The 17,353-nt window shown below is 41.4% G+C and overlaps 3 protein-coding genes across 9 annotated transcripts in view; 1 reads left to right on the top strand and 2 right to left on the bottom strand.

Moving 5' to 3' along the window:
• The window catches only part of LOC124297299 (homeobox protein aristaless-like), a 61,502-nt gene extending 60,308 nt beyond the window's left edge, over positions 1-1,194 (bottom strand). For both annotated transcript variants that reach the window (XM_046748188.1, XM_046748192.1), the window contains exon 1: positions 216-1,194. In XM_046748188.1, the coding sequence (XP_046604144.1) occupies positions 216-390 (175 nt within the window). In that variant the 5' untranslated portion in view covers positions 391-1,194. The remainder of the gene's footprint in view (positions 1-215) is intronic.
• Positions 1,195-1,323: 129 nt separating this feature from the next.
• Positions 1,324-15,734, top strand: LOC124297302 (ras-like GTP-binding protein RhoL). 5 transcript variants are annotated; one of them, XM_046748198.1, is made up of 6 exons: positions 1,324-1,460; positions 10,805-11,075; positions 14,004-14,133; positions 14,506-14,620; positions 14,732-14,849; positions 14,978-15,734. In XM_046748198.1, exons 2-6 carry the CDS (start codon positions 11,051-11,053, stop codon positions 15,178-15,180), a joined length of 591 nt encoding a protein of 196 aa, XP_046604154.1. In that variant the 5' UTR covers positions 1,324-1,460; positions 10,805-11,050; the 3' UTR covers positions 15,181-15,734. The 5 variants fall into 5 exon arrangements, with proteins under 5 accessions (XP_046604154.1, XP_046604152.1, XP_046604153.1 ...); XM_046748197.1 differs by lacking the exon at positions 1,324-1,460 and adding an exon at positions 5,104-5,416; XM_046748196.1 differs by lacking the exons at positions 1,324-1,460; positions 10,805-11,075 and adding an exon at positions 5,101-5,416.
• On the bottom strand, positions 15,289-16,964 carry LOC124297304 (nuclear cap-binding protein subunit 2). 2 transcript variants are annotated; one of them, XM_046748202.1, is made up of 4 exons: positions 16,742-16,964; positions 16,335-16,655; positions 16,010-16,160; positions 15,289-15,592 (listed from the first exon to the last, which is right to left on the bottom strand). In XM_046748202.1, exons 1-3 carry the CDS (start codon positions 16,808-16,810, stop codon positions 16,056-16,058), a joined length of 495 nt encoding a protein of 164 aa, XP_046604158.1. In that variant the 5' UTR covers positions 16,811-16,964; the 3' UTR covers positions 15,289-15,592; positions 16,010-16,055. The 2 variants fall into 2 exon arrangements, with proteins under 2 accessions (XP_046604158.1, XP_046604157.1); XM_046748201.1 differs by lacking the exon at positions 15,289-15,592 and having other exon boundaries at positions 15,931-16,160.
• Positions 16,965-17,353: the final 389 nt, after the last annotated feature.

The raw sequence follows: 17,353 nt of genomic DNA, 5'->3' as shown, positions 1-17,353 counted from the left end.
GCTAAAATTTGCTTTTTTATCTCAATGCGCCGCCACCTGCTGCATTACGTGTTATTCGATGTACAGAATCAAAACTTATTCGCTTACATGTAAAATTCAAATAAAAAGCAAATGACGATTTTTTTTTTTTTGCACCCGTGTACCAATAAATTGAAAGTGGAAATATCGACTCTCGTCAAAATTCATAGATCGTGTAATAAAATCGAGGTGTTTACCTGGCGTCGACAGGGAGCGTTGCGCTGGTTTGGACGGGAAGCCGTCGGAATCGCCAACGTCGACGAGGCTCCGGATGCTGAAGACGCTCTTGGCGACCCGGGTCTTGTGCAGATCGCCTGGGAGGGAAACCGGGCCGTCGGTTGGGCGTCGTTGCGTCGTCCTCAAATCCATCATACGTATCCCGGAGCGGCACAGTCTCTCCAAAATTCCTCGATGTCGATCCAGCTATCTTCCTCTTTCAAACGTAACGTCACTGTTCGACGCGGCGTCGATTTCGGGTCGCGTGCCGCCTCTCATGTGCGCGCAGTGAGTTACGTGAACAATCTAGAAGGCACGCGGCAAAAACCTCACTCGTCAAATAATTGCCCATAAAATCAGCCACCAATGCCGTTAATTATACCGGATAGATAATACGCTCGCGACAATACTTTTACGTATTCGTCCTGCGGCATCAGTTCCTGCGCGTTACTTGCACCAACTCTTCAGCGTCATCAGATATAGCATCAATACCTACGGCATTGCGGCGTAATATCTTCCCGGTTCGTTTTTCGTTGCACAATACGATTATACGTTATACTTTACTATACATGTACACATTAATCCGTACAAGCGTTAAACACTTTACCCCCTCTTCACATTTGTATATTTGTCACGGGAATGCCACGTGCGCTACACTGTAGGGATAAAACTCGATATCCGCATGACCCGCGTTGTACTTGGAGTCGATTACCGACGAATATATATGTTTGTATATATATACATATATATATATATATATACATATAATATTTATATCCAATACCGCAGCACAGTTTAATATCGAGTTATACCGCATAAATTAGCACACACGTCGTAAACCTGGTTATCACATTATTTCGTTCGTCTTAACGCGTTGCGTACATCCTTGAATTTGTGAACGATAAACGAGCTCCCCCGACACGAGATGTTTACAGGACACGGCACACTCCGCACTCCGGTCAAATACGTACGTCCGCGCCGTTCGAAATCAGTCCGACCAGTGTGAATCCAACAGCCTTCTTCACCTGACCGATGTTCCTTCCCGTCGCGTGTGTGCGCACAGTAAAGTACACACGTACATGGTATGTAAGAACAAAACACCGCGATACAAGTGACGGATACGCAGAGGATATCGACGGGACGAGAGACTTTGAGAGTCAGTCCTGAACGCGGGAGAGCGGAGCTTGTCCTACGCCGTGCGAGTGACGAGTGTCGACTGGCCTAAGGTAAACAAAACCTCTCTGTCTCTTTCTCTCTCTCACTCTCTCTCTCTCTCTTTCTCTTTATCTTTTTCTCTTTCTCTATCTCGGTACAATTTTCACACTAGAACGGCGCGGCGTTCGCGGGTGCTAAACGCGCTGTTTTCACGTCCGACACGTGATCGGGCCAATTATACTTTCATCGTTCTTTCACCGCTCCCTCCCCCCCACCCCCTCGCTGCCCCTCCGCCACCTCCTCCTCATCCTACTCCTACTCCTCCTTCGTAGAACGACGCGGACTCGGGTATTGTCAAGGGACGCAGGGGCCTCCGTTTCTCTGCGTAATGTGTATTTATAATGTTTGTATATATTCGATTCGCTTGGGTCGCGTCGCGGACTCTCTCTCGACTCGGGGACACGGGAATGCGCGCGCCCGGCTCGAATCGCTCGGTCTTCCTGCGGTGGGAGCCCTTTCTTCCTCCTCTTCCTCCTCCTCCTCCTCCTCCTCCTCCTCCTCCTCCTCCTCCTCCTCCTCCTCCTCCTCCTCTTCGCAGTCCAGGTATCGCTCAGGTCGATCCCTCCCACACCCGAGACACGCCCCGCGCTAATACGATTATACAAAATGGCGACGGAAACGGCTACGCCTATCCCTTACACGAGCTAAAAGAGGGCTAAGGGTACGAGTTGTTTACGCGGTACTGATGGGAGGGTTGCGCCGATCATGCTGGGTAAAGCACAACCCGCGACGAGCCGACGCTGCGAGGGTACGGAAATAAAATCAATTCGACCACTCTTGACGTGACTCGTTTCTTCGATTATCTTTTTTAATCGTCGCAATATTCAGTTCTGGAAATGTCAGAGACCGTTGATATAGGGAAAAATTCAATTTAAGCAGTCGAAGGTGCCATGAGCATCTTATTTATTTTTTTTTTTTTTTTATTGTTTTCCACTTCCGTAAAGTTAGAAGTTCGAATTTTATAATGCTTCGGTTCAATTACCTATCACGCATACCAATTCCGTTGCGAGTCAAACACAAATATAGGAACGTATAAATATCTGACATCCATCCATCCAACGCGGGACAATTTTTCACAGATATTTAGATTCGTGAACGACTTATTTTACATTAGCGTATTCGGGCGTATCCCGGAAAATACATGATTTACAGTTTGCAAATTATGACGTAAAATGCAATTTTTGTTTTACCAGAAATATATCAAAGTATAGATTTGCATGTGACTCCAGAAAACAGGATTTGGAAATATGGATTACGATTATAATCTCTTTCGTTAAATTGAAGAAGGGGGGGGGGGGGGGGGGAGCTCAGTCTCTTTACGGTTTGAACAAATAGATATAATTGAAAATACTAACATCTAACGATGGTCTATTCGCCAGTTTTCTTTTAAAATCACGGCACTCCGAATGAAAAGTTTTCATCCGAATAAAAACATTAAGAATTAAAAATAGTGATTAACGATGATGGGAACCGAAATAATAATCGTTCTGACTGTTACGCGAGTTTTAAAAAAATCGTTGATCGTGCACTGTATCGCGGTTTTAAGGGTGTTCCATCGTCTTACCCACACAATAACGATTTTAAATGTACATCATTCGAAATTCAAATGAAATTGATTACAATTTCGATAACTTTGAAGAAAAAATAACAATTTCAACCAATAGGAACCTGAATTGACAATTAGTTGTTCATGTTTCTTGTAAAATTAGTTATTTGCAAGCCCTGACCTCGTAATTTCTCAATATATATTATTAGGTTTTACTGAAAATCGTTATAAACCTATTTGCATAAAAAACACTCTGCTAAGAATATACACATAAAACTTGTAGTACAGAGATGAAAAAAAAATATCGTCACTACTTTTTACCTCTTATCGTCTCTACCCATTCTACTACACAATTTAGCTGTACTTACCGACAGTCGACATCCGTCACTTTACGTCTACGGGACTACAAACCCGACCTCTATAATTCATAAAACCCTGCGTACGCGTACAAAGAGGATTCGAGAACGTCGATCAATATTTCAACCTGCCAGCGAGCAATCAATTATTGATCCCTACACACGCATGACGCAAGCGAGCAATCATAGGTACAAATCCATTGAACTCTTCGATGAGCGGCTAACCGGCAAGAGAGTGTCGGTTTGAATCATGTTTGGCTTCGACATGAGCGCGCGGTGACATCTGTTGACATCTAAAACAACTACGAACTACCGTTACCGACCGTTGCCACACGCCGTTCTTACCGACGCCAAAAAAGTTGCCCGCGGAGGGTTGAACGACACCTTGAACTTTTCAGCCTGCAATATCGCTCATTGACATTGAAACTTGCAGCCAATTTTGAACCGCGCAAAGTCGTATAATTCGAACTTTGATTAATATGGAACTGATTTGGATTGAAAATAGGCAATGTCAATTGTGCCGAACGGGAGCGATGCACTGAATAAATTGCCACGCCGACAGGAAGCAAGATTTGGAGTAAAACTCATGTTTATTTATGACTGATTTTGCATCCATGAATATTACGAGCGAATTCCAATTCGCGGTATTACAACGATACGATATCCCGCATCTTCGCGTGACGTACACACGTCTATCCGTACAAATACCCATACCACGTATGTACATACATGTATAATAAATTGCGTGCAATGAGTAATTATGCGCTGCGCCATACTCGTCGAACAATCGACACCCTCAAGAGCTGTCTTTGCTGAAAGAATTTTTAATGCGTCAACGTGACCGGGAGCCTCGATAAAAGACTGCACGGGGCATTGTGCGACGGAAATCTCGTGTACGTTTTTGCGCGAGATTCTCTTCCGCGCGACCATTATACGTTCCTTACCTTCATTGGAATTCGAATTATAAGCGACAAGTCGCCCGGAGTATCATTTCTACGTCGCGATAAGACGGTGTAGTAGACATGCGCAGCGCTCTTACGATTGGTAGACTCACCGTAGAAAATAATTCTACGTTCTTTCATTGCATGGAATAATCACCCGTCTTCGCATTATTGCTAATAAGAAAATAAAATCCCGTCTTAAATCTCAACGAGCGTAATTAAGGTTGACATGAAAATCGTCGGGCGAAAGGGTTGAAGTGTGACACAAAAAACTCGTCAGAAGCTTTCGAAAACTATCGAAAACATCTATTCATATTTATTTACCATTATTCTTACAACCTTTTACCGTTACTATATTACCATTAAAGCTTCTAAGATACGATTCTTCCGGTTTGAAATCGCATTTGTGAAATTTGTAAAGCAAGCGTAATTCCATCCTTGAATTCTATTGCTATTTCGATACTTAAACCAGTTTTATAAATGCGCTTGAAAAGCCGATTACGTAAATGTCACCTTTGCAGCATTTCAACGGCGTAACAATTCCTCGATTAAAGTTGATCGTTAATTAGTTAAAAATTTCTCTATCCGATCGTTACTTTCGACTCGAGAAGGACTAATTCACATCGGAGTATCAGCTCGCCGCGAAAAAGTTATACCTGGTTTACGAATTCCGTGCTCACTGCGGCAAGTGGGTCATCGCTGATCGAACCCAGCTGGACAAAGGTTTTCACAATATCCGTATATATTCTCTTGTATACATCCGTGTTGGAAAGGATACCTCGAACATGTTGGTGGTCGCTGGTCCTGCGGTTTTCTACCGGGTAGTCGATGTGGAGGGGCATGGTTCTCGGAGGCAGCACGTTCCTTGTCAATTGTCGGCAGCGAGTCAGTCAGTCAGTTAGTCAGTCAGTCACGCAGTCAGTGAGATACCTGGTCGCCAGTTGGTTGCAAGTCGTCGAAGCGCGTACCTCGATTCTTATCGATAAGAATTAAAAAAAACCGTCCTTATCTATCAGTGCCGTAACAATTTCGCGAGGAAGAATTGGACCGCAGCCCAGTAGTTGTGCTTGTCACTTGAATGCAAGGGAAAATACGTGTCACCAATGCGTGGAGGATTATTGATGGTGAGTCGATGCAGGGTCCTTCACCGTGTCCTAGTCCTTGGCTTGCCGATCCTGCGGCCAGCATCCGTACTTCGATTGAATGGTTCATTAATCGTCCTGCTTTACAATCAATTACACGTGCGAAGTGCGCCTTAAAGAGTGCATTGTACATTGGGGTAGCATCTGGAGGCCGAGGTGTCGTTTCAGATCCAGTGAAATCCAGTGAAATCTAATTGCAGAAAATTTTTTACCACCTGCATTTACCACCGCAAGTAAAAATGCAGGCAACAAAAGTACCGTAAGCGAATTCTAAGGCGAAGCGTGATTTTTGCTCATTAGTCGATACTCGGCGATGACATTAAAAAAATTGGTACTCGGTACCCTGGGATCTAGATTAGAATTCGCTCCGCGATATCAACTCGGGCTAATCTTATCTCACCGCGAGTTCCATACCACAAACTGAATCTCGTGTGTCATCGGCGACAATCGTGATACACGCGAGCTTAGTTATAGTTTGTTATTTTCTTCAGCGATACATTTATGATATTAATTTCGATAGAATAAAACTGCTGTACCGTTTGGAATGTAAACGAGGAACGTAATATATTTCTTTTTTTCTTTTCTTTTTTGGTGAATCGAGAGAAAAGAATCAGGCCTTGGTTCCTGCGCCTTTTAACAATTCCTCGTTCGCAAGTATGGCTTTGCAGTTTTGTAAATGGTTTTTTTTATAGCTGAGCTTAACGATTGTGAAAACAAGGAAATACCAACTGTTTCGCAATTCTCCGTCTACCGCGGAATGTGCAAGCTGCGCATTGAGTTTGCTTCGTGAACAAATAAAATAGGAGTCCCGTAAACGGCCAGCATCTCAAGTACATAAATTTCAAATGACACTGTAATTTCTAAACGTAATCTATCGCGAAAGATCAACATGAATGAAATTTCGAGTTATTCAAAGAAATGTATTCCCAGAATTCCTCGATAAATATAATTTGTTATAAGCTATTGCATCGCCTCAAGCTGCAAGTCATTGTAGATCCGCAACCACATTGTCATATCTTCAAACCATAGCCATAGTTGGCCGTAAGAACTTACGTATACATAGAATATTCATCAAAACTCATAATTGACAACAAGGTTCAGTAAACAAAAACAGACATCGCGTAACAGCTGTTCTATTTTTAAACGTTACGGGATCGCGGGAGCCTCACGATCATCACTCTCACTCTTATTCACGGTGGCTGCAGGTCGTATGTTACCAGAGGGGGAGATGATATAAGGTGTGAATACCGAAGTACACATCATTCCGGCATAAGAAACTCACCGATTATGTAACACAGTGGTGCTGCTATCGGGATGGCAGCGACTAATTGGAAATATATGATAATTATACGTGATAATCCCATCGCTTTTCCAAACAATTTATATGTATCAGCGACTTTTCAGGTTAATTTTGAATTAGATAGGGCAAAGCAGCCGGCAAACGTATATCAGCTAGCTAGGTGTTTGTTTAGTGGTGCGTTTTACACCCCATATCAAACTGAAATGATAATTTACCACTGGATCGTACTTCAACTTAGTATTGCTGTTTACAATACTAGCATGTCCCAGAATCTGTTCCACAAAACTTGAGTCCTGTCACGAGATTGAATTTCAAAGACCTTTTTATGGAAGGATCTGCTACTAGCCAAGTTTGTAATAGTTTTTCAAAACTGAACTAAAGTTCGATGAACTCTTGCTGCAAATTTCCGAACAAATTCCAGACTTGATATAAACTCTAATTTTTCGTTATCTGATTTTTCTTCTAGAGAATTTACTTTAATTACTATTTTCATGCTTTGCTGCACGTAGAGAATGAAAAGAGTAGACTTTAATCAACACTGCAGGCAAAGGAGGGCCACACCAAGGTTTTCGGTAAATAATACCCATGACAAATGTAATTTTTACTGTAAATGTAGATTCAGTTCAGTTTCAGATTTTAGTCCGCAAACAGAATCGTTCACTGTTTTTGAAGTAAAGTTTGCATTTTGCCAAGCATATTTTACTAAAAAAACCTGATGTGTCCCTCTTTTCCTTTAGTTTTAAGTAAAATCTGCCCTTTTATTCTCTCCGTGTGTAAGTCAGTTTGCGTACCTGTTTATGCGTATGCAAAAAGAATGATCGTCTATCACAATGAATGGCAACATTTTTTATACACGTATAGTACCTACAGAGACGAAAAATGATCGCTACACGTGGTAAAGTCCCGGCGTAAATACAGTACACGATGTCTGTGCGATGCATATGCCAGTGCGTATGTTCCTAACTCGATCGACGTCGATGGAACGGAATTAACGATCGGCTGTTGGCAACGAAATGGGATTCCTAATCGTCGATAACGAGTCGAGTATACACGTACATGCATATGCCAGGAATGCGCACGTGCAACTACGGCATATAACGACAAGAACACGTTTTCGTTACCCACCTACCGCATATCCTCCGATTGCTTGGATTTCCGAGGGAACCAGTCTGCCGCAACTTTGGCGAACGGTGAAAATGCGGATCGAAACGCAAGTTGAAAGCGTTTCTATACCGATATACCGAAACAATTTCGCGATTCGTCCGACTAGCGAGAAGAATCGAGGGTCAGACTCTCCGAAATTATTCATTTTCAACCGCAATGCAGTTGGTTATTTCTGGCGTAAATATTTTATCCAGCATATATGAGCCAAGGCCGGGGTAAAGCCGTGTAAACAGAGTTCGACATTCATGCTTCGTGCGTACCTGTACATAGAACGAAAAAATGAGGACAGTTACAATTTTCGCGTGACATGTAGGTAATACCGAAAAAGCACAACGTGGTTTGTCAAAGCGACACGCGACAGAGCAATTAGCGCATATTAAACCCGGCGTAACAGCATTGCCGAAAGATTGCAGCATTGTGAAGCTCGATGATGGAAAGAATTTCTGCCACGTCTTCGTTCGTCGATACCAGAGTTGCAAATAACGCGTTACTTTTTTAATTGCATTAGTGTTTTCATTAAAACATTAAACTTAATGTTTCAATGGAAATAATCTCCATTATGAATTGAAAAAGTAATGGTTAATGCATTACTTTTTCATTAAAAAATTTGCAACCCTGGTCGATACTTTACAGCGATATTCCTCGCGACAAGAATTCTAACGTATCAGTGCAATAATTCAGAAATATTTCCATCGTTTTCCACTTGTAATAACGTAATGGCCACATGCATACAGGACACACAACGATGTCTGTAATGAATTCGTGCAGTGGTTTATGTATCTAATCTGACCAGATATGTTTAAACATTCCTCCGGCGTATACATGAATCATGTACCGGCTACTATTATCGTCGGGGTGAAAAACCTGCAAGTCTTTACTGACTTCTGCGGCATTTTACATGTGGTCATTCAGATAATACGCAGAGCGCGCGCATTTACACGATTCACGGTTAGCCAACAAAGTGCTAAAAACTCGCCCGATCTACCTAAAGGTACGAAAAACTACGTCCGTAAAAATTTCAATAAACTTGCTCGTCAAATGTGATTGTCAAATTTCCCCGATTCAGTTTGTTAAAAACCGCAATAACTCTGATCGGGAAAATATAGTCTACGCGTTATTACGACGCAGTTTAATCGCAGAAAACTCCAGCGTTTAACGTGTTGTCGAGAATCCCGGTTGTGTTATATTTTCGTACGTGGATATGGCGAAGTCTTCGGGGAACGCAATTTCGGTTTGACAGGAAAAGGAGGTTTATAGGCTCCAAGAATATCGTTTAACCTGGCAAAATTATGCTCAAGTTAGTTTTGGCTTCTAATTTTGAATCTTATACCCATTGAAAGTCAGCTGCCAAATTCAGCCAATACATTTCGGTAACAAACGACCGAACAATACGAACAAACATTACCCTGCTGTAGAAGAGCCAAATCGACGTGATAAAAAGCCTGAAAGTAACGAAGCTTGTCCTGTTTCGATTACACGACGTGTAAAATACAAATGAAAAAAATTAAAATTAACTTCCATTCTATCGGCAGCAGTTCAAAGCGTTCTGACGCTGCGCAGCGAGCTACGGAAGGGCGGCGACGATCGGTCAAAGGAAGTGGTTTTCCCCGTCACGTCACGGAAAACAGTGACTGCACGCATACATGAGTAAAGTTCACCAGCAGAGAGACGTACGAGAGATCGCGACATATTTCGTGATACGGTTCTTCGCTTAGGGATACGGGTATAACTCGTAGGGAAGAAAAGTGGAGCAAGTTTGTTGAAAATACATACTCGTAAGTCGTATGGTCGACCGGGGTGTTTATACGCGTATATTTGTAGGTGAGATTCTTGGGAAGGCGGAAGGTACTCGGTCTCGCCTTTCGACATCCTCCGGCAATATCGCGCAGCTGCGTTCCGCAATGATCGCGGATCCGGAATGAGCTGGGGCGTCACCGAATGCGTGATTAAATGAGGAAAATGAGGATGAGGAGGAGGAGGAGGTGGAGGGATGATCGCGATTATGAACGCCGACATTAAGACAATACGATGTGCGTAACGTCGTTCGCCTCGAATTGCACCACAAAATACTGGGAACATTAATTCTCACTCCCTCTCGCCTCGTCATCAGAGCTCGGATAATTACACGCGTCCTTTGCTCTATGAACCGTAGTCATCCTCTGCAAAGACCCTCGCCCTCCGCCCTGATGAAAACGTTAGTCATGCGTCAGAGGCCGTGAATTTCACACCGCGAGAAATTTCTCTAGTATAAGTGGTTACCGTATGGTTTTTGATTCTCCTCATTTTTCACCATGACCAACAATTAACGTAGCTGTAGGTAAGTAGTTCTCGGTACGAAATGAATGTGAGTTTGTACATGTAAGCTGCCATGTTACCAGAGAATCTAGCATCTTCTAATATTCACCTTGATTATACGTACAAGTTACGAGTATTATAATTCGATCTTGGAGCAAGAATAAATATTCATTTTAACGCCTTATTCAACATTATGCATTATAATTTTATATGATGTGGGACAAAAAGGGTACATACCATGTTCAATGATGATATCATGGTGGAGAAATGTGTGAGAATAAAAAAAAATAAAGAAATTAAAAGAATTAAAAAACAGGTCAATTCCCGATATTCTTTAATCATCATCTGATTAGTTGCTACTTGAAATTGGTACGAATCGATGCCGGCTTACAGCGCTAGAAACGCGATAAGGCCTCCCCCGATCATATAACCAATTACTGCTGGAGCAATTAGTATAACAGTTCGCGTTTCGAGCTCTGCGCACCGAAGCGGCTAGGCCGATCCCTTTGACGGTTAATTGAGCATAATGGTATCCAGTGTGTATTCCAACAAGCGTCTCGGTTGTCGGTCGATTTAAAATACGAGAACGCTGAATCTGTGCTGTGTTTTAGGTGGTGAACGATGATGTAGCCGTTGGTCCAAAGCCGAGGAAGCGATAAAGATAGAGAGGAAAAAGCTCGCGTGGAAGGGACTGTTAAACAAAACGTTAGGAGTAAAAAAACAACAGATTGAAAAACCTACGGCGCGATAAGGAACGCCGGACGCGAGACGAGGCGAAAGAAGAAGCTGCTCAACGTGTCATATATATACGTGAAGCTTCTTTCGAACAAGGGATAAAGAGCTGCGACGGCTGCCCGATGTGCGTTGGAAAAGCGTCGGAAGGTACGTATGATAATTTCTGTGAAAGAAGGAACGCTGCGCCTCTTTATCGGACCGCCATGGCCGCGCTGTGTTTATTATCATGCATGTAACCAAGTGACGACTACCTGCATCGCACTAAAGTCACCGACCTGACCTATCCTAGAGCAGTGTCTACGTACCCGCAACGTCAAAGAGTCTTGGCACCATTCATGTACGCATACATTTTTTTAAGAACGCTTTTATAATGCAGACGGGATGTCTATGGACAGAAATACTTGGTTAAAATAAACTCCTGTTACGGATGTATCGGGCGTACAGTCTGGCTGGAAGATTAGTATGTATGGTAAAAAAAAAAAACGTTATGCAGGAAGGATCGAGATGGTTAAATTTGACTGGCACAGTACTTAAATTATTTCCAATTTTTTCCCCTGCTTATGCCAAAGTCAACCGTTATTTGAACGATCTTTATGAATATCAATGTTCAAGCATTTGTTCTATGACTGTTTAGTTTCTACACTTTTTGAACCAGACTGTATGCCTGGTATATTCTCAAGTTATACAGCATTGTATAAATTGAGAATTAAAAACGCGTGTGTAATACGTTCGTAAAACGAATTAGGCGTGTACAAATAGAGGTACAGTATGGATAAGGCAGATTTAAAACACATTGAAATTCTTCTCATGAATGAATATTGATATATGAACGATCCATCGCGCGTTAGTCTCTACTTCCCGTCTAACAATGAGCATACGACTTGCACGAAAACTTCAAAGGACTATAACTATTGTAAATCTACGCGTTTTAAATTTTCTATGTTCCGATACGACGGAAGCAACAATTTTTCGAACACACGTTTACGAAATATAAATACAAATATTTTTATCACACATTTGACTAAAACCTGTACCGTATATAATAATACGCAAAGATAGAAAGTTTTATTTTTCTCAGCTGAATATTCTACGTTAGAAAGTATAAAAATATCAACGCCTTATAGGCACACCGAAAATGTCTCCGACCTCAATTTCTGTACTTTAAACACGAATCTTCGAAGTAGAAAAAGAAGCATAATTTTCAAAATTCGTGTCAAGGCCTGCATAAGAATGAATTATCATGGCACCGATTAATTAGCACAAGTTTTAGGTATCAAGAAAATAACGATTCACGAACAGACACGTCCTCCAACGAGTGATTCGTATTACAGGCAGTGCGGAATCATACGGCATGTAAGATAATAAGAAATTTCTCTCGGCCCGAGAGAAGGAATCGTAGGACGTTGAAAAAGAAAAAGGAAAAGGTCGAGAGTTGATTGTCATGCGGCGCGAGGCGCCGCACAGGCCCATTGATACTGCATATAAGTATATGAGCCTTGCCCGCCGGATGTAGGACGAGCACGGTTTTATACACACAGTCGTCCTACTCGCATGTGCGTGTTCATTATCATATTATATCTATCAACCCACAGCTGTTTGTTGGTAGCTGAAAAGATGCCTTTGGGAGGCTCAGGACGTCCCTGCAGTTTTAGAACAAACGTGCATGAAGTAAGCGTCGTAATTAAATCGTCCCGAGTTAATGCGGGCTCTGTTAGAATTCACGTTATTAACATTATACACAATTTCAAGCATTAAGAAGAGAGAGGGACCCTGGTGAAAAATTCTACTACTAAGAATATTTACAGAAATTGGGCCATTTCGTATTACATGTTTCTTTCAAAATTGTAAATACGCATAATTTTTCGTAATTATTTGTCAATGTTATTTAAAAATTGTAGTGCCTTGTAGATTTACAATTGAAAAAATACAAATTTTCATGAAAATCTATAAATCTGCTTTGTACAAAATTTTACGAAATGTCCCAATTTTCCTAAAAATTCGTAGAAAATCGTATAAATAATTTGCACCGTGGTAGAGAGGACACAAACTGCACTGCACGGGAAGAAACGCGGCGGTATCGTGCGATAACTTCTTTCTCGTCTGAAAAACAAATACCTACTCAAAGTGGTCACCATCGCGTTTTTCCGCTTATCACGATTGTTCGTCTGCCAATATGCATCGTATGCATCGTATGCAATGCAGGAAATACTTGAACGCGCCGACTCCGTAGGTGTAATATTTGCTATTCCACACAGGCGAGCACAAGTGCTTTGCTCCGAGGGCCGCGCGTTCCGAGGGATGGTAATACGTAGGAATTAAGTACAATAAACGAGCCGGAGATAAGAGAGACTATGAGACTATGACGACTACCGGAGCGCGTGCGAGGACAGGATGCGTAGATTGACAATGAGTGACACGAGCGAGTCTAATGAATTGGTTTTGCGAAGGCGCGCCGAGCGTGAATTCCGAGCTGGACGAACAAGGAGCTACAACTGTTCCAACTTGCAGGTCGTAAGGCATAGGTTTTTCTTTTTTAACCCTTTGACTGCCGTTGCAGCATATTTGCGACAATGACGAAACAGCTATTTTTTTTTAATATTATCTTCAACTTGAATTTAAAAGCCGTAAAATGATTTGAAAAATTGTAACACACGGTAAAGAAAATTTTCACTGAATAATTTCATTTGAAAACCTTTTTTTTAAGGATGAAAACAGAAAAATCGTATTTTTAAAAGGTGTAATTTTTCAAATATTTTGATTGAGAAAAATTTCAAACGGTTGGAAGAAATGTTTTTTTTTTAAAGGGGAAAAAGGCTTGGCCGTTAAAGGGTTAAATTGTCAACCGGCCCAAAAAACTGTCGATAAAATGAACGTGCGACGCAGTTGTAGTCAGGATGAATTTGAAGCGGTAATCGATTTCCGACCGTTCTTTAAAGAGTTCGTCAAGTGCGAGAATGAAGTTTTACGATCAGAGTGTCAAGTCTTCACTCCGTATCAGCGAATGAACGATAATTAACGAGTTTACGGGTGCACGCGCGTAAATTTTAACACCGGAAATTCTCTTCTTTGTTCCAGAGGACGCGAGTATGGTGTCTCGGATACGACCGATAAAGGTCACCGCGGTTGGTGACGGCATGGTCGGTAAGACCTGCATGCTTATCACATACACGTCCAAGAAATTCCCCACCGAATACGTTCCCACAGTGTAAGCATCAAAAAACATCAAATAAATCGGACATACTAATTCCCTAATTTCAAATCAAATCGAATCAGTTCTATTACCAAACTTTATACAATTTTTCATAGACTAAAAGACACTCTCTGGTGAATTTCAACCCTTAATTTAATATTAAAAGTTTTCTATTTCTTTCTGATTCGAATTTATTGCAATGAAAGTTTTAAAAAATAAATAATTTTATATGTAATTCATGTTCATGTCAAGATTTGCGAAAGAAAGGGCTCCAATTCTAGGAACATCTGCAATTCCTTACCGCAATGCTGTGATCACATATTTTTAGTGTAAACAGAAAAGAGATCAGCTATACTTTCAGTTACTTTCAACATTTCTTTCGTCCAGGTTCGACAACTATGCAGACAACATATGCGTAGATGGACAGGAGTTCAATATGGTGCTTTGGGACACAGCCGGTCAAGAGGATTACGAAAGGCTTAGGCCTTTGTCGTACCCGAACGTAGGTTTACAATTTCAATTTCGTCTGTAGTTGAAAATTCTATCAAGTTTTTAACACTACAAAAATCCCGTATTATATTTTTTGCGAACCAAACTACGATATTCATTTTAGACGGATTGTTTTCTCCTGTGCTTTTCGATAAGTGCGCGCAGTTCGTACGAAAACGTAGCCAGCAAATGGTATCCGGAAATCAAGCACCACTGTCCGAACGTGCCAATTGTCCTTGTCGGTAAGTGCGTAATAAATATTTCAAATATTCAATATTCCACATTATGCTGCTACGAGTGATGTGTGTTTGCCAACAACTGATCAGACTTTAGATTCCACTTAAAACTATTTATCATATATCTTGGATAGGCACCAAGGGTGACCTGAGGAACAGGGAGGACACGGATGTAATAACACCGGCAGAATGTAAGAAGATGAAGAAGAGAATCAAGGCCTACAAATACGTCGAATGTTCGGCAATAAAGTCAGAGGGACTGGAAGAGGTATTTGTAGAGGGGATTAGATCCGTGCTGAAAAAACCGGCACCGCGGAGACTGTGCGGTATTCTTTGAAACAGAATATAAGCACAATCGTATACATCACATATATTCACGCGGTACTTTGAAAATCGTTGATGTTACCGGGCTACCCGTCAATAAGAAACGATAAGATTATTGTTATTAATTTTAGCATTACTATTATTATTATTATTTTAACCGGTGCCTACCATTAATAACATTAATATTATGATTGGACAAGTTATATCGCCGAAGCTTCATTTCTGATACTAAAAGACGCGAAAAGAACGAATTATAACCAAAGAATCCCTCTCGAGTCCTGCCGTGTACATACATATATATATATACAGTATTGTTCAGAGTATAAGCGGTCCCCGAATTCTGCGGCAGTATTTCAGGATGTTTTTCTTGATTACACGTACAGAAGACTGGTCCGCGTATTAGACGACGACGATTTTGGCGGTTGCTGTCAACGACAAAAAAACCTCGGCTTATATCCAGAACAATACGATATGCATATATGATTGTAATGTATAATGTGCGAATATACGTGTTCTTTTCTGTACAAAATATAATAATTAATAAAAAAAAAAATCTTCAACTGTCAACCAAAGTTGTATCGCGCGTGTACGTTATACATATTAAATATAATATCCGTAGGAATAAAGTTTTTTTACGTGCATATTGTGGGTGTGAAAACCTTTCTTCCATTTGTCACGAAACATGAATCATTTAATGACTTACACAAATATAAATAAATGAAATAAGGAGAACCAGATAGAATAACTCTTTCGCACACGAAAGTTCTTTGTCACCCCAAAACTTTGTATATTCATCACAATATGCCTGTACTTGTCAATGAATAGAATTAAACAATACGCACATCACCGATCATGATCAAATGTGATTGTCACCCATAGGTGTGTACTTCATCGACCAAATGCCCCATCCACAACGGGTGTTACTTTTTGTTGGATTATTTTTCCATAGCCACCTCTGCCACCGTCAAAGTCGGATCTGTACTCGTCTCTGACCTGGTAATTAGATGAAAATTATCAATCATTATAGTAACTCACGCAACATGTTAAAGTATCAACTTGAATCTTAAAATCAATTCAAACTATTAGATAAGTTTCCTGACTGGCAGAATTAGTCGGTGCCCCGTATTCAAGTTCCCCGATATTCAGGTATAGAATAAAGTATCTTACCTGACCACCTGTCTTTCCTCGACCATACTGTCTGCCTTCGATGAACCCAGCGTCCCAATCCGTACGTATAATTCTATCGTCTAAACGGGTCCCATTAACATATCGCATACAGTTTTCCGCATCGGGTCTCAAATAGTACTCGACGAAGCAAAATCCACATGGAGTTTTTTTGTACTTATCCAGTCCCATAATAATTCGTCTAATGTCTCCGCACTTTGAGAATAGTTCATATATCTGCTCCTCTGTAGTGTAAAACGAGAGATTACCAATGTACAGAGTCGTCGAGTTCCTTAATAATCGGTCCTGTTCAACTCGAGATCCCTAAAGGAGGAGTAATAATGTTTTTTAATACGTCGAATAATGTTATTGAACAGGTTATGTTAGCGTAGAGTGATCGAAGTACGAACCTTAAAGTGCTGGTCACGATAAGAGCTGAGGTCAACCGACGGTGAAATTGGACTGGTCGATAGTGCCATCGCTTTATCCTCGTACCGTGAATTTGGTAATCAACTTTTGTAATATCCCAATGTGTTTATTCGACCAGAAAAGTCAAATGCGCCGTCAAACTCCGACATACGTGCGTTTATGGCGTTTACGCTGCGTTCCGACGTTTTGCTCGATAGGAACGCGGACGGTGGACCGCGAGCCGAGTGGAAAGCTGGAAACGGTCTGCGACGAACCCGCCATATTTGAACGACCCAACCCGAAATTCAACCTGAACACGGAACAAATCCAAATGGTAAATTATTAGTTTGATATGTAAGACGTGAGCGAAAAATTAAGAACCAATATAACGGAGGATGAAGGACATCGTGCACAGTATTTTGGAAAAAACGGTTGGCAATATTTTTGGTAAAGACATAACTTGTCGAGAGCCGGTCGATCGTTGCGACGACTACCAACCAGGAACTTTGGTCGAATTTGGCCGAACCGGCGTTAAAGTACGTATCTTTATCACGTCATTATTAACACCCATCTCAGCGATGCTGTGCGCATGGATCGTCCATGAGTTCAATGTC

The sequence above is a fragment of the Neodiprion virginianus genome, chromosome 2, assembly GCF_021901495.1.
Source record: "Neodiprion virginianus isolate iyNeoVirg1 chromosome 2, iyNeoVirg1.1, whole genome shotgun sequence".
NCBI classification, from domain to species: Eukaryota; Metazoa; Arthropoda; class Insecta; order Hymenoptera; family Diprionidae; genus Neodiprion; species Neodiprion virginianus.
The sequence above is the reverse complement of the archived record's forward strand: the minus strand, read 5'-3'. Positions and strand labels throughout refer to the sequence as shown.